Genomic DNA, 20,504 nt, shown 5'->3' with positions numbered 1-20,504 from the left:
GATACGTAGACGTCTGCCTACAGTTTGCTCCTTGACCATCGCATAAATGTTCAGCCGTGTGAACAACCTGGTGCTCCCAAGGGACGCTACTTGGAGTCAAATGATACACTGTTTAGAGTATCATGCCTATAGAAAGTAAATTTCTGAAGAACTCTGAAGAGGAGCAAGTTCTGAAGGCATATCTCCAGCACAGCTATCTGCAGGAAATTTCTGGCCGTGAGTGGTGAAAGGAAGGTGATTTTTGAGTAAGGCAAGAAAAACTTACTTTCATGTAGTAATTTCAGTTTATAACTATATCTCACATAAAATTATAAGCATGCAAAACTATAGGATTATAACCTATTTTGGGCACTGTAAATATATGTATTTGATACTGAGGAGGTATAACACTGCTGTGTTCTGTCATCACCAGCTTCATCACAGATCATGTTCCTTCAGTAATGAAGAAGTGACCAAGCAGTTTTCCTGAGTGCCTTTTTTCCCCTCTGTCCTGAAGGAGTTGCTTTTTTTCTGAATACTTTTCACTTAAATATGCAAATAGATCTGATGTTGTTCTGGGAACGTTTTGAAGTTATGATGAGCTCTGCATTTTTCTGGCTAATAGGAATATAATTGAAGGTATTAGATAGTTTTATAAGATGAATTTTGTTTCCAAAGCCCTACATCACTTAAAAATAGATGACCTTGTTCTGTGTTTAATTTAATGCACACATTTTTAGGGCTGGTATTCATTAGCATCCCTCTCCTGTTCTTTTTTTTGCAAACACTTAAAAGTGTAGTATTTTTGCCGGCTTCTATGGAATTGCTTTATAGAATTTTGCGTGTTCCTTTGATACTTGACTTTCCTTGTCTCTTAAGCTTCGTAAAGCCTTAGCTGGGTAAAACAGGCACCAGCGATGGTTCATCTCATTTTGTGTTGTCGATGTATTTTAGCGGCTGGGGCTGCCTCCCAAGGTCTGCCTGGTTTTGCTGGTCTCCAGGCAGGTCCTTGAGCTCAGCTTGACCAGCAGCTATGCCTTAGCTTGCTATGTCCCCTTCTTACAGCCTCATCTCTGCATACGTTTGCTTCCACTAGCATTAAGGCATTTTGTGCATAATTTACACAGTTATCAAATACTTACAAGCTACATTTCAGTTATACCCAAGCAGGCTGCACTCGGCAGAAGCTGCTGTCTGAAAACATGCACAGCTGGTAACCTTTGCTGGTATTCCACACAGAGCAGAAACACTCTGCTGCTCTCTGACAGGCAAACATATGCATCTGAATTGGGTTTTTTCTTTTTCCTCCTTGCTCATTTGAATTCTTACTGACAACTGGTGCACTGAGTAGCAGTAGTGATAGTCAGTGTTGCGTTGTCGCAGTTTTCCTCCTCTGGCATCAGTTTTGCTTTGTGACCTTGACACATCATTTCACTGCTCCTTTATTTTCCCACCCAAAAATCCTCTTGCCTTTGGTTTCAGGCTATAATTTCAAAGAATTACAGATAAAAGTGCTGTATAGTGGTGGATGTGGTTAGTGATCACTGACTGTGGCAGATGCAAGAGTGTAGTACATTGTTTCAGAAAACAAAGCTTTAGGCAGCCATGGATTGCCTTACTCTTGGGTGGCTGAGTTTGCTCTGTGGCTCCCACTGTCTTTGTTTTGCAGCATGTGTTGGAGGAGATGAGTAAACTCTTCGTGCAGGGTGATGCTCAGCTGCAGCACTCACCGGCTGTTGCTTGGAGTACTGCATGAGTACACAGGAGCAGTGTTTGCAATACAGAGCGGTTGCAGCCTTCCCAGTACAGTATCTCTAAGACACCAGTAGCATTGCCCCAGCAGGTTGATTCAGAGACCACCAGCCATTTGCTATATGCAGATGCTATTTGCTATGTGCTCCAGCCATATGCAGACTTGAACTGCTATGGCAGGAGCAAATTTCATGGGTGAGAGTATCACAAGACGCGTCCTGTTCTCAGCCTGGGGCTTTCAGTACAGAGCCTGAGAAAATGAGGACCCCTTGAAAGGTGGCAGCCATTTGGGTGAAACACTGAGGAAGGTGTGTGTAGCTCTGGATGACTTTGAAGATGGTGGTCATGAGAACAAGCAAGTTCCCTACCACAACACAGGAGCAGTGTATTGAGTCATGTTACTCACCCAGATTATGAAATAATAGGTGCTTCTTTGTTTGGGCAGTTCCCCCTACCTCTCAAAAAAAGAAAAAAAAGAGAGAACGATCAGTAAGGTGTCTCCTAAGTGATAATAAGATAAACTAACTATTCTTTGTAAAAACAGTCATTGTTAAACCAATTACTGCTTTAACAGTCCAACCCAAGATCATCCTCAGACACATGCCTCAGTGCCCTGCCTGAGCCATGGCAATGAGGGAAGTTGAGAGCCTCCTCAGTGCCATTTGTTTTGTAGCTTTTAGGGGGACACTGAAAGCTTTTACATACATGGAAATTTTTTAGAAGTTGATTTTTTTTTCCTCCCCCAGCATCAATATTTCAGGTAATTATTGATACGTTGGTTTTAAATCTGGAAGTTTTCACAACATGACTACGTCACACCAGAAATTGCTTTTGGGGTAGCAGATTGTGCAGGGAAATCAACTTAATGGGTGTTCGATCTCATGGGATACTGATAAATAAATGGTAACTTAACAAAAGTTACAGTGGGAAAAAAGCTTTTTCTATGTGCATGTTTAAAAAAATATGTATATTATAATCAGTATATTGTTTTCTTCCCCCAGACTTTCACAGTACACATCTGTACAGAGCAACTGTGCTTCCAGAGAAACATTTGCATAAGCAACTGAACTGCACCCTGATACCAGAGTAAGAAGTCTTTCTACCCACAGTCTCCAGAGCAAGAATGTCCTAGAAGGGAGAACAGTAGGAAGCAGTGATGAAATATAGGATGGACCTGATCTAGTGAATTACCTTTTCATCATCACACAATCCAGCTCAAGCTGTACTTTCAGGCTTGACAGCCCTCGTCATTCACAGTTTGAGGTATTTAATTGTCTGGCCTGGAGTGATGCAACGTAACATTTGTCCACTGTGAGGTGTTAACATGACAACCAGTAGCCGCACATGTCCGGTACCGGCCGTGAATGGACGTATGACTCACTATCCAGCAGCACCATATCCCTTACTTTTTCCTCCCGTCATTGGTGGACTGTCACTACCTTCCCTCCATGGACTCCAGAGTCACCCACCAACTAGTGGATGCAGCACCCCATCACCTGCAAGTAAGTGCTTGGTATTAATACCTTTTATTGGCCAGCTCTCCTCTAATAGAGACTGATCGTGTTCATTCTGAAATTATACCAAGAGTAATTGCAGTTGTTCATCTATGATGTATTTTACTTGGGCAAAGAGCATGCATTTGTTTTGAAATACCATTTTCACTTCTTCTTGTTTTTGTAAAAATAAACAGGCAACTGTATGGCTTATCAAAGCTATTGAAACCAAGAGTGACAAAAACCTGCGATGCATTTTGGTATATCCTGCATTATTGTATTAGCTGCAGAATCCAATGTTGCTTTTAAAGAAAAATTGACCTTTTTGTATTCGTGAATGGCAATGATTCCTCAGTATAGAATTCTCTTAAGCTGCACAGTTATTAATACTGCTTTAGTTTTCTTCCATAAGTAACTGCTTTCTTCCTGTGCAGCTTCTGAAGAGCAGCCCAGAGGACAGCTGGTAGCTGTGAGCTACCTGTGGCTGCAGAATGAGCCCTGGAGTCTGTGGTTGAGTTTCTGTTGTGGTTTAACCCCAGATAGCAACCAACTATCGCACAGCTGCTTGCTCACATCCCCTTTCCCCCACAGTGGGATGAGGAAGAGTATCAGGGGGGGAAAAAGGTAAAACCCATGGTTTGAGATAAGAACAAGTTAATAATTGAAATAAAATATAAGAATAATTGTAATGGAAAGGGAGACAACAAAAAGAGAGAGAGAAGTAAAACCCAGGAGAGACAAGAGATGCTCACTGCAGTTGCTCACCACCTGCTGACAGATGCCCAGCCAGTCCATGAGCAGCCATTGGCAGCTCCTGGCCAACTCCCCCCAGTTTATATACTGGGGATGGCACTTTACCTCATGGAATATCCCTTGGGCCAGTTCGGGTCAGCTGTCCTGGCTGTGCTCCCTCCCAGCTCCTTGTGCACCTCCTCAGTGGCAGAGCATGGAAAACTAAAAAGCCCTTGACTTACAGTAAACACTACTTAACACAGTGATGCTTTAGTTGTTGCTATCAACATTATTCTCATACTCAATTCCAAACCCACAGCTCTCTACCTGCTTCTAGGAAGAAAATTAATTCTCCCAGCTGAAACTGGGACAGTTCTACATGTGGCACTGCTGAGGATATTAGCTGGGCAAGGCTTTTTCATTGCCTTATGACAAGCATGCTTTCTGCTTGGTCTTAGTTTTATGTATGTTTAAGTGGCTCCAAACAAAGCTGTCCCAGGTATAAACTTTTTAAGTGGGATCACTTAGACATGATACCTCTCTGGAGGTCTTTGCAGTGGGTGACTAATGTATTTATCACCCAGGAAACCCAGATGTATACAGCTTTGCAGATCAGTTTGTTGTTGAAGGTGCTTGTCTAAATACATTACTGTGGCTGTTGGATATGAGAAGTCTTGACTGAACAGCACATGTGTGGAACAATGCACTTTCTACTAAAGGAAAAGGAAGCTTGTCCCTGATACATCTTTCAACAGAAATCTCACAAAGTTTCAGCTCCGAACTTAAATGGGAAATCACAGTGAAGACAATACTTCTGAAGAGTTAAGTTGTATGTTTTGTGCTGCTTGATACTAATTGTGGCTTCACGTCTCACGTACACATACTGGAATGCTGGGCAGTCTTGAAGTATTCAAGACCATATACTGGTGGGGGTTTTGTTTCTTTATTTGTTTGTTTGTTTGTTTTCCATTTGTGTGGACAGTTTTCATCCAGTCACACATGTGAAGAAGTATAATTGGGTCAGGTATTTATTTGCCCTGTTCTATTGCAGGGTGTTTATCTTTACTGGAGATGAAAAACAAAACAGCCAGAAGGTCTACAAGTAACTTCAATTTTCCAGTCCTGTCAGAAATTATCCTGGTTGATTATCAGGTTACCATTCTGAATTTATCCTGCACTACTTCAGGAATACGCACCTGTTGAAGAAATAGTTTTATTAGTAAGTGGGAATGTTTTCTGAGGCATACATTGGTAAATATCAAAATTATATGGCGCAGCAATGCAGAGTTTTTCTTTTCTATGAATTATTCCTGTGGAGTTAAGACTGTGTTGCTGATGCATTATTAATGATTAATAAACCAGTCAGTGCTCAGCCTCTCAGAAAAGTAGTGCTTAGTATGAATTTCTGTCAATATGCAAAATAAGTGGCTACTTCTGAATCTTGGGGTTTGTGTCTTTATGCCCTGGTCCCAGCATTTTCAGGTCAGTATTTTTGTTGAGGTGCTTTGCAGCACTGGCTCTCTGGCTGAGCACAAAAGCCTGGCAGCTGTTGTGCATAGCTCAGGGCAATAGTGTTTGCAAATACCAGCTAAAGTTGGCAAGATAGGACGGAGGATGACTTGAATGAGAATTTCTTTTAAGACACAGTCCACTGCAGGTTGACTCTTCTGGTTTGTACTACTTTGTTTTCATACCTGTGGTGTCAACACTCTGTCTGTGGACTTCTGATTCTGGAGCTTAAGGTTTCTATCACTGGATTTATAGAGACAAGTTCTTGGAAGCATGCAGGTTGAGCTTTAGGTTGTATTTCAGGGTTCTGTTCTTCATTGTAGATTTTGTTTGTTTATTTGTTTGTTTTCACAATGAAGCCACCCATAGGCCAAAGTCAGTATGATTGATTGGCTCTATTAAAGTTAGAATTTATACTGTGTGATGGAATAATGTAGAACTCTCTTGCAAAGACCTGAAAAAATTAAAGTTTGGCCAAACCAGTGCTCTTTACATGCTTAAAGCTATTGTACTATTTATCTTCCAGATTCTTTTCATGCGTGTAGAATCCAATAGAAATGATTTTACATAACAGGAAGGTTATAAAGATCTCTTTAATCTTTTTAAAACAATGCCATTCTACAGCTTTTGTTCAAAGTTAGTGCCATTTGAGCTTTTGTATTAGTGTCTTGTGTTATTTTGTTCTGTTTTGGTTTTAAACTTTTAATGATGGCAGAATAGCCTTATATCAAGTTGCATTAAGTTATCTTAATCTACAGTTGGGGTAGGTATCTCCAGTCCCATTAAACAGACAACAGTACATCTTAGACACATGAATTGTATGAGCACAAGGGGCTTACCATAAACGCTCAGGATGGAGTGATTTAGTTTCATTGATGTTAATAATGCTGTTGCCTCTGTGACCTGTGACTCGGCTTCTGTTTTTATACTGAGATACATAGTGCAAAATACTTAATAATTGGAGGTCTGGTCGCAGTGCTAGAGAGGTCAGAAGATGAAAAAACCCACTTTTATGGGTATGTGAACGATGCATTAGCACCGAACAAGACCACGGTCAAGAAGATCGTTACTTTTGTGAAGTCCGATTGATTTACCTACAGCTGTATTACCCCGTGGAGCACAGAGCAGACATCTTCACTCCTGAGATCAGGTGGCGTGCAGGCTTCCCTGGCCACATTAATGAATGAGGAATTTCTTCTACACAGCAGAGACGGTTTCAGGAGATTACTGCTTAGCTCATTTAGAAATGGTGAGAGAAGGCAAAACTGGGGACATTCTTGTGCTTTTTGGGTCATGCACCAGTCTGTTGTAGACCAAGAGAGTTCAGTTCTTTGCCAGACTGGGAGCAGCTATGGGAAATGGGCAAAAGTCCTGCAGAGACATGTTTGCAATAGGAAAATAAGGGAACACTTGTGAAATATTTGGGGAAGGAGTAAGTAAATACGGGCAAATATCATTACTTGACATTTTATTAAAGTAAAAACACCTTAGGTTCAGGTGAGTAGCGGTCACACAGGCAATTCTGGTATCTGAGTGACATTGCTCTCCATCAGCCCTGGAAGGAGGGCCAGGACCCATCTGGCCATCATGAGACCTAATGCTGCTGCCAGAGATCAGTGAGGCAGCTGTCACAACATGAGGATACCAGCTTTAGAAGAGTTTACCTTCTTTATAAAACATCTGTTGTGGCTGTAACAGCACATTTTAATTTATAGAAAAAGATTAGTTATAAAAATTAAGTCTTAGAAAACCCCCAAACTACAAGAAACACCCCTAACCAAGTGAATCACCACCTGAAATTTGAGAAGGAAGGTATGTAAAAGCTGTACAGATTACTGTAGTATATGCAGGGAGTTGAAAACTGGTGAGGAAAGTGCTGCCTTTATGTTATGGCTGATGGAACTGCAAGGCACACAGCGATGTTGCAGTTTCACAAGCAAATCTCAGCATGGGGAAGATGAAGTCCTACTGCTTGTTTGTAGAGTATCTTTGCAAGGCTGGTTCCTGTAACATCACTTCAGCAGAATGAGATTTACAGAATTAGTTTAACATGGGTAGAGACCGCTACATAACAAAGCCAGTTGGTGTGAGCTGGAGGAAAAAGCTTAATCTGAGCTAATGCTGTGATGAAAGGAATCCCTGAGTGTATCCTAGATCAAATTAAAAAAGGGTCTGGACAATAATCACAGTGGGAGTCACTAAATAATAAAACAGTTTGTTTGGCAATTGTTCCCTTTCTGCTTGGACTGAGCATCTGCTTGAATGAGGTGATTTGTGTAGCCTATGGCATTCGATGGGAGCAATCCTATATTCTACCTCTGACCCCTGCCCCACGTCTTGGTCCTCAGGCTGCCAACATGAGCCTTTGAATCCTTGATGTCCTCCCTTCCATTTATTGCAAGGGAGGAATAGGAGTAGCTTGGTAAGGGGACAGGGAAGAGCAGTCAGTCTGATACAAGCATGTCCTGGAATTTATATAAAGTTAGTAAGGTTGCTTCATCCAGATTGCTTGGAAAAAAGTAATCTGAGTGTGTTATTTAGAGGACTGTTGGGATGCCATGGAGAAAATTCCATATTAAGGTTACTTGTATTTTAGCCAAGCTTTTCCATTCTTTTCTGTCTGGGGTGTTTTAAAAGTGTATTGTAAAGAATAAAGGACTTCATGTTCTGTTTTATGTAAGTCTTCGAAATATGAGAAAATGTATGGAAAGTAAAATCAACTGAGGAACTCAAAGAGGCAGACAAAGAAGTACCTACAACATTATTTCTGGGTTGTGCTATGTAAATGCTAATTATTTTATTTAGTAGCCAGTATTACATATCAGGCGTTTCAGACATGCTCAGGACAGGCAGATTGTTGTTTTGGGCATTGTTTTTTGCTGGAATTGTTTTTCCTTCCATTAATGCAATTATTTACTACTTGAACTTCATCTTAAAGATTGCTTGCTTTCCACACCGGGCGGGCCCGGCCCGGCAGGGGGTTTTCCAGTGGTGTCATTAAAAAAGTTCGGTTAAATCCAGTGTAACTGGTATAGTACTGAAAGATATTTTTGCCAGCCCCACCAGCCCCACCCGTTGCAGGAATTCATTTACTTTTCCAGTCCTGTTGTTAATCATTATATTGACACAGAAAGTCCTCCCAAAAGCACTCTTTGGCAGATTGCATTAAATATGAATAGCAGATATTCATTACGATGTGTTGCCCCCAAGAGAACTCTAAACTATCTGCACTACTCATGAGCAGGCAAATACACTAATTCTTCAGCTATTCAAATTATTTTCAAATAGTTTAGTGTGTCTCTAATAAAAACAAGAATGTCTCTGTTTCCCTTAATTACTTAGAAGGTCAAGAACTCCCACATCTCACTTTACTTCACAAAATGGGGAATATTCCTGTTGGAGATTGGAGTATGGTTAGTATATGATGGATTTTCTTCCATTGGCATAGTTACTGAGGCAAGTGCTATCTGTAATGGACTGAAAAAAAAACCCAACCCTCATCACTCTTTGGCTCTCTGGAATTGTCTAAAGTAGTATAATAGTTATACTGAATTAGGAAAAAATACATGAATCAACCTTGTTTGATTATGTTGTTGAGTTTTTTTCATACGTTCTAATCTTAGTGTAGCCGTCTCCATTTTCCCAGTCTTGTCTCTCTGGGAAAGCTTGCTGTGTGGTCATTTACATGTATCTGCAATTAGCAGATGACTTTCAATGCACCTACTTGGTGCATGTGTTGTCCATCTTTATTGGAAAGACAGAACATGTGTTTGCATTCAGGAGGAGGGGGATAAACAGAACATGAATCTCAGATTTCTTAGCCCCAGCCAATGTTGCCTCACGCTGGCAAGTCTGAGGAGCAATGTCCAGATGATCCTCTGCAGATACCATTTGTGACCGTGGAAACCACCATTTCTTTTCATTTCTTCCTTTTTGTCATGTTGTGGATTTTTTCCTGGTGGAGCTCTTTGTGCAGCTTGAAACCATCCATGCTCCGATTATTAAAACTATGTTACATTGTCATCTTCAGATTTTAGTGGATTTGAACCTACCGAAAATTAAAACTTGCTTTTTCATGCTAGAGCTTTTTTTTCAGTATTACCACTTTCAAATAAACCAGGAGCTCCTCTCTACTTGGTGCAGCTGGCAATTCCTGCCACACCACTGCCCTGCCGAGGTGGGTCCTCAGCACCCTGTGGATGCAGTGCACATCAGATTTTAGTGGGCAGCATGCTCATCTGTGAGAAATCAATCTGGGTGTGTATGGACAGGAATTTGCTTCCTGGGAGGAAGCCAAATTTAGAAATTTTCTTCTCTGGCGGGGAAAGTGTGTGGTGCAATACTGGCATGTGCTCCATAATGGCTCGGTGCATGCCATAGTCTGAAGGAGCCTGGCGTTTGAAGCCAAATAGGAGCTGTCAGAGAATTGCTCCTTCTCTCTTTATGGGCCCCAAAGCAAGGAAATTCCCCAACAAAATGCCTTGTTACTTAAGGCTGGAAATATGTTTCCGTGGAATATTGCAAATGACCTTTTCCTCTGCTCTGGCTCAACAAAAATAAAACCCAGTAGCTCCCAGTATTGGGGACATCAGGAATGAAGAGTGAAGGGCTTGTTCTAATCCCCCACTGTTGGCTCATTCGGGGTGACTCCTCTGCTGCCCCTCCACCCGGTGATGGTGTGTTTGGTGTCGGATCATCCATCACAGATGAAGCACCCACTATATGTTCAAAAGGAATGTAATGCCAGGCTTTGGGGTTTGGCAAGGTGGCAGCACCCAAAGTTATTTCAATGTGTTTCCAATACAAGTCAATAGCTGCAATCTTCTGAAATTGCTAATACTGTGATAATTTATGATACTAAAAGTAAACATAAGCTTTTGATTTTCCAGCTTTCTGTCTGAAGTGGTATGTTTAGCATCTAATCATGTCATTTTAACTATGTGGAGAGTTTCCATTCAGTCACGTTGCTGTGCAGGTCACTGTGTGGATTGGGGGGGTTTTGTAAATACCTTTTTTTGTGTGTGATCTAAAATGGGCTTTTTGTTTTGCTTCAGTGCTGGCCTTGGTAAGATTTTCCTTCTTTAGTCTACGTGAGTTGTTAGTTTGTGTTTATTATGGTTTTAGCAATATGTAGTGTTTAATTGGGAAGTCTTATTTAAGATTAGGACAGGGACAGATTTTCTTCACGAGAGATCAGCGTATGGTTTTCCTCTGGTACAATATCTTCCCCTTTTGCCTATTTAGGGAATATGGGGAACAAATTGTGTTATGTGGACTTTTCAGCTGTATCAATGACAACATGTTTCCCATTTAAAATGATAAATACCCACCCTATCTGATGAGCCCCAAAAGGGCAGGGAATCCTTTTTCCCTTCCTTTGTCCTTCAGCACTCCATTTCCTTTCTTACTGCCCAGAATAGGCCTACATCAGTAATATTCATAAATGATTTACAAAAGTAATTCCTGTGTAATAGCTTGGGACGTCAAGATTTTATGATGCTGCCAGATGTGCTATCAAACAAAATTATCTGGTTCAAAAAACTTGTGATAAATCTAGTCAGGGAAAATTCCCCAGGGCAGACTCACCCTCTACAAAAGTAACTATATCTCATAAAATTGTTAGATTTGCCTTTACCACATGTTTGAAATCAGACTTAAAGCAACAGTTTTATTCATATCAAAACTTAGGTTTGGTATAAACTAACAAACAGGAAGAACTGGCCTTAAGCAACAGAAAACTCTTTTCCTTTCAAAACACCACACGCACTCAGAGGAAATGTCAGAGTAAATATCAGAAATATTCGGAAAACCAGAACCTGCATCCCTAAGATACTCAACTGTTTTGTCTAGATAATGCATTTTTAGAAAGTAGTCATACCCTAAATATAGTGGGTGTCACCTGGGTTGGGCTGCTGAGCTCCTGATGGCTGTATCTGAGTACCCTGAGGCTGTGCAGTGAGCAACATGCCCAGCACCTTCCCTGTGTGTTTGATTCTTCATGGTCTGAGTCAGGGAAAGTGTATTGGTAGCAAGGTGTGTGTTTTGGCCAGGAGTTCAGGTTTTGAAGGAGGGGAAGTGCTGGAGATGCACTGGAAGTCCTTGTGTGGCCATGCCTCCATATTGGGGAAGGCTGGACAAAGGCAATGCACCCTTGGCTTAGCTCTGCAGTTTTATGCTGGTCCTTACTTCTCAGGAAAGCCCCCAAGGATGTTTAGGTGCCTCCAAAAACATACTTCACAGGTGTAAGTACTTCAGTTCTGCCAGAGGAGCAAGAGGTTTTTGAGCATGATTTTCATCCTGTAGTTCGAGGTATTTGGGAGAGGGGCTGAAAGTCATGGTTGCTGGGAGCATCTGGGGCAGAAATGCTGAGTTCAGGTAGTGGAAGAGTTTGGTTCAGGATTTCTTGGGAGGCTAGAGCAGAAGAGGAGAGGTGGGTCTGGAGGCTTGTGATGTGCCATGTCTCTGGGGAATGCACTTCTGCTTTCAGAGCACTCTGAGATATCCATGGGCCACTAGACAACACACTTGCTTACAGCTTCAGTTAAGATGGAAGTCAGGTAATTAATGCACTTAATAGGTGTGGACCTCCAGGCAGAGCTTTGTCTTTGATGTTTTTCAGTGTTGAAGGCCAGTCAAATTTGATTTAACCTCAGCATTAGCTTTTCTGAGCTTTGTATGTTTCAATCTAAGACTTGGACTAAGGCTGATAATCAACTTTTTTAAAGAAATATGAACTGCAAGAAATTAAGATGGGCAGAAAAAACCCCAGAAATACTGTGGAAAACTCAGAAGAATACTTACCTCATCCTTTTAGGATGGATTTCCTCATCCTTTCTAGGGGTGGATTCAGACCCCAGCATGACCACAGTGAGCCCTGTGAAGACTCTGCCTGTGGTCACAACTGGAGATCATTTTTTCCTGTATGTGTGCAAAAATTATGTAGTTGATTCTTAGAAATTAAGGCCTTGATCTCTCAGCTAAATCAGTAAGAGCAGATAGCACTCTCTCCTTAAATTTAAGACCTAAGATGCTTTTCAAAGCTGTCTTTTACTAAAGATGTATTTTGATATTTGCAGTAATGTGGGGAATATAATTTCTGAGATAACATGGGGGGGCAAAGTGTATGCTTATGCACGTCTCATTTCTGAAAGTTAAATGTTTTCAGGTGTATTTTAAGGCTTCATAACACCACATACCTAACTAGAAACTTTTACAACCCGTGATGTTTTTTCCACTCAATTTTTTTTAATACCTAAAAGTTAGTTTCAATGAAGGAAATGCCAAAAATCCTTTAAATACAGCTGTAATAGCATCACTTTTTCCTCTCTGTATTTAAAAATAAGAAGAAAGACGTTATTTACCAGTACTGAATACTCCAGGGAAGAAAGGTGTCCTATGGCTGCTCTGTGCAGCCTGCAGCTGTTACCAGAGGTTCTGCCCAAAAACCTCTGTGCTCTAACAACCTCTGCAACTGTATTTGAGGGAGAAAAAACTTGGCTCCTTTTTAGGATTGCAAGCATCCAAACCAAAAGCTGGAGTGCTCTCCTCACAATCAGTCCCTGTCAGTGGAAAATGCAACGCAATTTCCTGTGCACCCTGATTTCAGTTGGGTGGCGTGACCACCATGGAACACAGCATCTGACAGGGGAAATACCTACCCTTCTACAGCAGAGCCAAAGAAAGTCCCCATTCTTTCTATCCTTATTCCCTTCTTATCCTCATTCCTTCCGGCCACTGAGTGATACTTGTTCGAGGGTAATGATCCTGTAGAGGAATGCACAGGCGTTCTTCTAGAGCCCTGAAACGAGTCCACATTGTAAATCTGCGGTCTTTGGAAGAATCCACGTGCATACCAGCACTACCTAAAAGCTATCAGCAAAGGCATTTGGTGGGAAGTGGAATTGTATCATGTAAAGAAATCTGTTTATTATATATTACTTTCGCATAGCAATTCCAGGATCAAGAGTTCTGTTATTTGAGAAATTAAATCCTGCGAGGATCATTAAAAGTACAGAAATAGTGATGTCATTACAAAATTAACTGGCTATAAACCCACAGGGTGACATGTCGATTCATAAAGGGAATAGCAAAACATAATGCAGGGCACATCTGCTGCTCCTATTCCTGCACAACCATCAGCCTACTGGTATCTGCAGACCACTTGAAATTGAACATCTGTTAGAAGCACTCAAAAAAGCAGCAGGAGAACCTGTACACCTTGCAAAATGCTTTGCTGTCAGTAACATCATAGTTTCAAAAGTGTATTCTTACAAAAATTGTTATAAGTCCCCCTCAAGTCCTAGATCTTCCTGGTATTGTTTCTTAAATAGCAACAGCATGAGTAATAGTAAAAATAACGTGTACTTTTATAAAGGCTTTCCTAACATTTTTATTACTTTTTATTTATGGTACCATTGCAACATGCAGACTGCTATAGAGTCTTCAAACAAAGACGGATATGATCTCTGTTCCAAGTAGCTTGGAATCAAAAAAAGGAAGATATATGAAGAGTAAGAGAAAAGGACATGACTTCTGGGCCAAGTGAAGGAGGTGAAGAAAGGTTCGCATCCTAGAAAGGGAAAGCTGAGTTTGGGGCTTTAAAAAAAAAATGCTTGGATGCTTAGAAACAAGACAGCCTGTGGAGGCTGACCTGGCTCTTGTGAAGACCAGCAATAAGACATTGCAGTGCATTTCACAAAACCTATGTGCATGATCGACAGTCGATTAAGTATTGTAATTTAACTGCATCGTCTGAACGCTTACCCAGTCAGGATGATAGCGTGTTTCTCCAAGCTGCATGGTGTGGCAACTAATTTGCAATTTTCTTCTGTTTAACGAAACCAGAAATATATTTAAGCCAGAGAGAGAAAGATTTCACTATTGATTAGCAGTAGTTGGTGTTGCAAAGTGACCTGACAGACATTTGGAATGCATCAGCTGCCTCATGGCAGAGCAGCCAAACATCTTGAAGCACAGTTTGCTCTCTTTCACTTTTATTACTTGCAGAAGAAATGAGCTCTGCCAGGGTATTATTGGAAGGGATGTTTGCCATTTTAATATGTAATTACTCACACAAACTCGATGAAAACATGTTGCAATAGCTTTGATTTTTAAATAGGTAATGGTATTTACTTGTAGTAAAAAATGAGAATCATTGTAAATTATTTGGGAAAGTGAATTAAAGCATATAGCACAAGTCACAGAAGATGCCCAGTTTTATTCCATGAGTACCAAAGTATTGTTTCGGATATATTCCCCATTTCACTTCTTTTAATAACCAAAGAATTTTTTACCTTCTTGTCCAAGATGAAGCTGGAACCTTCCATAGCTAAAGCGAAGCCTAATTGAGGCAGTCCAACACTAGTGCAAGGTTATGGAGAGTCACTGACGTGGGCGGTTCAAATGGGGTTTCTGCCAAACCTTTGTCATCATTCTGAAGCACTCTGCGTGAGTGCCAGGGGTTTCTAATAGTGCTGAGAATTTTATACAATGAACAACCCGGAATTAAAAAACCTAATGAAGTGTGCAAAGGAAGAGCATTAACACTAAACCCAGAGTGAGATATGTGCATTTTTTTTCTCCTGAGATGTTGTTTGGTAATCCATTTTTTAATCAGTTCTGCACCCATGAAATTTCTTTGACTGCCCAGAATACTCCACAGTTATAGTTCCAGTAAGAAAGCAATGAAGTGATAATGAGTGTGCGGCCCTGTTTGGTAAACGTTGTCTCTTTTTGGGCGGGGGGGGAAGTAATAGTGTTTCAGAGGGTGTTAATAAAATTGTTAAAGCTGCTCTCCAACAGCTGCAAGGACTCTGGAGCTGGTGCCTCTCCTTTCTCATCAGAGGTACTGAGCACATTTTGGTGTCTAGCAGATTTCTTCTCTTTGGAGGAAAAGAGTAATTTTGGGGTCAGATCTGTTGTTTGAGGCTGGCAAACTGGAGCTATATCCCAGAAGGAATCCAATGCCCGAAGTCCCTTTCCTTACCTGAGATGCAAGTCAGAGTCCATCTGCCCATCACCCAGGAGCCCTTCCTTCAATGTTTTTCTTTACTTTTTTGTCCCTGCAAGTTGTCTGATTGTGTCTGGTTTTATTTAATTGATTTACGTGGTGTTTGGGTGCTTCTGTGCTTTAATTCCATACATTTAATTACAGAAAATGTTTCTTCTCCCTCCTTCCTTGCTGAAGGAATTGCTTTGTATTTATCCTCAAAGTGGAAGGGTGGCATCTTCAGTGAGATGCGTTTGCAGTTAGAGGGATTCAGAAGTGGTTTCTTAGAAGGTTAGGCTGGTTCTTGGCACCCAAGAAAAGGGGGACCACAGTCTGTGATAGGGCTCATGCCTGGATGATGATACAAGAGCTGGCTCCTGGGATATGGTTTGAAACAACTTGTGAAAACGTGGGAGCCAGTGAACAAATTCCATTTCTAAGTTTCTCTGAGATGACTCCAGCCAAGGGGTGCTCTTCACCTGTGTTTGCTGAGCACTGGTCATCCCACAAGGGTAATGAAGAAGGCATTGGAGCCACGCTACTGAGTCACATCACCTTCGAGCTTCCAGTTGCAAGGTTGATGGTAAGCGTGTGTGACGATTTGCAAAAAATGCTGATCCTTTTCAATTGGCTATCGGTCCGGAAAGTTGGGAACCATTGACCTAACGTATGTCTCTAAGGTCAGAGAGACCTATTTCCAAGGATTTGTGCCCAGGATCAGACATCAGCCTGCTAGGAGGAGCATGAAGAAAGGTTGCTGTCACAATGAAGTATCACTTCTTCTTAGGATGGACTACTTTTCCCTTATTTTTTCCCCAGAATGCTTATTGTGCCTGACCTGATTTCAGAATATCTTGGATTTTACAAGACACAACAATACTTTGGACCAAAATTGTATACTAGAATAGATGTCACAGGGTGAAAGTGGCTCCAATGAGTTTCAAATCCAACAAGGGGCAAATTTTTTTGTGAACCTGTTAATCACTTTAAACAAAATTGCTCCCCAAGTTGTTGGGAATGATGTGTTCGTCTTTGTAGTTGTGTATGCCTGTGTAGGAATTGAATAAAATCCTGCTGCCTTGCTGGATGGCTCTCTGTGTGAACATCACTGACAGGATTGGGTCTGTCCATCTCGGTGTTCACTGTAGGTCTTTGCAGAAGGACCTTGGTCTGGGCGCCTGTGCCAGTATTTTTGTGTTCAGGAGGTGCATTGTTCAATTATTTTAGAAAATGTTGGTCTCAGTCAGCCCATGTAGTTTCTTTCCTAGTGAAAGGTTATAATTTTCTGTGCAGTGTTTGTGTTGCAGCAGAAGGTCTGGGATGACTGGGGGAAAAGGTTGAAGGAGGGCAGCCAGGGCTGCTAGAAGGATTGCTGGTGTTTCTGAGGGACGGAGGGAACAGCCTTCACCCGTGGCAGACATTTGTTATAGATTCCCTCTAAGATCAGGAAATGAGTACAGTCATCGCTTTGTAATTAACTGTGAGGGGAAAATCTCGGGAGATGGCTAAAACAGATTTGTCCACTTAGAGAAGGAACACCGTGACTTAACAGGTGTATGGTGCCTGTACTGCACTACTTAGGAGTTCTTCAGGCTCAGCTGCAAACAAAATATTATCCGACTATAATAACATTGTGAACCCAAAGACCTTAACTGGTTTCATTATCAAGTGAGTGCCTGAGGGGAAATACACAGATGGAAAGGCATTCCTTTCCTTTGGTATAATGCTCTCGTGCCAGAGAATTTATGGCCAGGACGTGGTTGGCCCTTGCATGGGCTACTGGTGGGGGAAATACATGAAGTCATTCTGGTCTTTTTTTTTTGGATTGTTATCTTGTAGCCTGTTTAAGAGGTGAGTTTTCATTGCCATCCCTAAGCTTGGGGACAGCATGCCGCAAACTACGAAGTGGGGTTTGTGCCAGCTGGCATTACCTTCTTAGAATTTAATTTATTGCAGGATGTGTTGGAGGGCTGATCAGAAGTGGTCCCCTAAAAGTGGAGGGGGTGTAAGGGGGGTTGTTTGGTTTTTGTTTGGGTGGATTTGGGTGTTGAGTATTTTTTGTTTTGTTTTGGGTTTTTTTTTACTTTTTCTGGTGCAGACAGATCTTGGAAAGATCAGCTCTTTGTTGTGTATTTCCAACCCCTGCTCTACTGGCTAGAGATAGCATCTACAAGGCAGAGCCCTATAGCTCAGGCAATCTGAAAGGCTACACAGGAGGGGGTAAAAAAAGGGAAAGAAAGAGATATTAACTCATCATTTAGCTAGTTGAGGTGTCTATACTCTTTTCCAGTTCACAAGTTACCCTGTGGTTTCTCAATTATAGATGTCAGAAGAAAGGTATGAAAGCTACGTTTTTAAAATCTGTGACCACAGAGGCTGATGTTCCCTGGAGAGGAGTCTGGTCTATCCATTTTGGAGAACCTGAAGATGAAGGTGCAGAGCGCATTAGCTGGTTGTCTAAAATACTGTTGTGTTTTACAGAACTAAACAAATACAGAAAGATGGAAATTGCATGCAGGATCCATGTTATGTTTGTGAGTGTGTGCGTGCACATTTAGACTTATTCCAGAACCCCAAAGGTATTGAAGCAAAAACTAAATAAATAATGAAGTTGTGGTTCAATTGTAAATGTTAATGTTTCTGTGAGAGACTGAAGAAGTTCTTTTATTATTCAAATTGGCTTGTTCCTTCCTTGTTTATTTACCAGTTTGCCCTCTTTTTGAACATTATATATGATTTCACGGTGAAGAGTTCACAAATCTTAAAATGTTGCCTTCTTGTCAGTGACACTGACTGTACTGCAAAGGTCTTCTTGGAATTTCATACAGATCAAATAGCTCTGTTTGTTAAAAAAGGTCAGAAAAAAGGTCACCAGAATCTTTCATTGTTGGCAAAACTACCTATTTTTTTTCTTAGTCTGGGTCATAAAAATAGCTGAACAGAACTGCTTTCACTGAATTTATTGATTAAAAACAAGCAACCACTCCCTTTCCCCAGTCTTCCTCCTCCTTCTAACAGACATCTGGCATGGAAAATGTAAACTAGGTATTTTTATCAGGCTGTAAGCACCCAGAGTCTGCTATGATGGCTACTGCAGGGAAGCATAAGAATAAGGAGCTTCAGCAGCAATGCTTACAGCCACTTCTTCGTTTGAAGAAGATGCTTTGCACAGGTGTTAAAATGTGATGCCAAAGTACATCTTGATATTAGCATACTGTACATTGAAGCCTGTAATTAACTGCACCCACCTGTATGCTGGCATTTTTGTGACTCTTGCCATCCTTTAAGATGTGTGTATCTGAGGATCTAATCCATCTAAGCTTCTGGACACCCTGAACTACAAATGAAGTCAGAGAGCTGCAGGCACACAGCTCCTGGCAGGATTATGCACCCAGTGAGCTATTGCTCTCATTATGTTGCACTGCAATATATCATCAGTGTGAAACATCATCCTAATGATGCATTAGTGTAATACATCATCAGGGGAGTCCCACCAGTAATGTATTACTCCAAGTATGGTGCTACTCAGTAAGAAAATCATCTCACAGTCCTTGTGTTGTTTCAGAACAGCATGAACGGAGGCAAAATATGTTGCTTAAAATTGATGCAGCTTCCCAATTTCATAACTATGTTAATGGTGAGGGTACCTTCTGTATGCTCTGAGTTTGTGATTGTGTTTTCAAAGAGGTGTATTTGGGCTGTCTTTGGTTGCATTGCTCTTTGGAAGGAGCAGGAATTGATTCTTTAGATGGATGGCTGGAGGGCTTCAATAGGAGGCTATAAATCTGCTGCCCGAGTGCCTGTTATATAGTTCCTGAGGATGGGGAGAGGGTTTATGAAAACTTGGTGCCAAAATTTGCAAATTTAAGGATTTTTCTAGTGTCACCCTGATACATCTTCCTGTTTCAGTCACATGGACTAGGATAAATACATTTAAAAAGCACATCTCGCAAAAATGAAACCCCTCCATTTCATGTGTCAACCCACTGATTTTCTGTGGTCTGCAAGATCCTATAGCAGAACAATCCTTCCCATGGGAGTTGTCTCAAGGGCAAGATTTACTTCAGGGGGAGAGGCAATCAGGTGGTTTTGCTTTATGCTTTTGAATCACAGTTGTGATGCTGTGAGGTGCTGCATGGGATTGCAGCAGTCCCAGGGACTGCTGGATGGAGGAACATAGCTGCCAGTGGTCCACCTAATATAATACAAGGACTGTACTACTCCAAATGAAAAATCTGTAGCAGGATTGAAGGGAATATTAGCTACAAATAGACAGTTCTGGGACGTGCTTTTATACACAGCCAGTGTTTTCTAGAATGATTTTTGGATGCATCAAGGTAACAGGTGCAAGGCAAGGAAACCTGAAGGGATTCTGAACTTTAGTGTGCTTTTGAAGCTGCATTGCATATTTTTGATGCCGAAATGCTGCACACAAGTTGTTTTCTAAAAAAGTCTTCCCAGTCACAGAAAAATTTCATCAAAACCAAGGGATGGTTCTAGAGTAGGTTGAGCAAAATTTGGTTTCCCTTTGCTTTGCTTCTGATTTTCTTGTATTACCATATAACTGGTCTGAAGAGCATGATTGTGGCTGTCTTGGGATTTGTCAGTCACCCCTTTTTTTTTCCTGTCATGCTCCCATAAGTTCTTTACCAACTGCTTCTCTCTGCATACCCATGGTAGTAAGATACTATGACAGCATGACTGTTTTTGCAGGAGCACCTACTGAGCCTTCTGTTACTGTAGGAAAATGGAGATTTTTTAATGCTGTACCTTGTTTCATTCATTCACGATGTTGCTGTCCTGGTCCAAAGTATGCACATATTGGTGTAACACAAGGAGAACTTTGCTGGTGTCATTCTTTTACTGGTTAAGTCTTCTGTGGGCTTATTTAGGCAGCAAAAACAGTATTCCAAGCCAAAAGAACTTCAGTTGTAACTTTCTTGAAGCCTTATTTGGGCAAAGCATGAATGGCCTTAAAAGACAGTAACTAGTTTATTTCTTGAAGTGGTGCTAGGTTAAGATCATCATGACAAATCACACCATCCTCAACA

The 20,504-nt window shown here is 41.2% G+C and overlaps 1 protein-coding gene across 9 annotated transcripts in view; it reads left to right on the top strand.

The window, feature by feature from the left end:
• The window catches only part of RARB (retinoic acid receptor beta), a 317,576-nt gene that overhangs the window by 120,000 nt on the left and 177,072 nt on the right, over positions 1-20,504 (top strand). For all 9 annotated transcript variants that reach the window (XM_042043055.1, XM_042043054.1, XM_042043058.1 and 6 more), the window contains one exon: positions 2,733-3,233. In XM_042043055.1, coding sequence (XP_041898989.1) covers positions 3,056-3,233 — 178 coding nt within the window. In that variant the 5' untranslated portion in view covers positions 2,733-3,055. The remainder of the gene's footprint in view (positions 1-2,732; positions 3,234-20,504) is intronic.

This window comes from Corvus kubaryi, unplaced genomic scaffold, assembly GCF_017639235.1.
Source record: "Corvus kubaryi isolate FWS band 111438036 unplaced genomic scaffold, C.kubaryi_AGA036_p1.0 37398, whole genome shotgun sequence".
NCBI lineage: Eukaryota > Metazoa > Chordata > Aves > Passeriformes > Corvidae > Corvus > Corvus kubaryi.
This window is presented reverse-complemented; position numbering and strand designations above follow the sequence as displayed.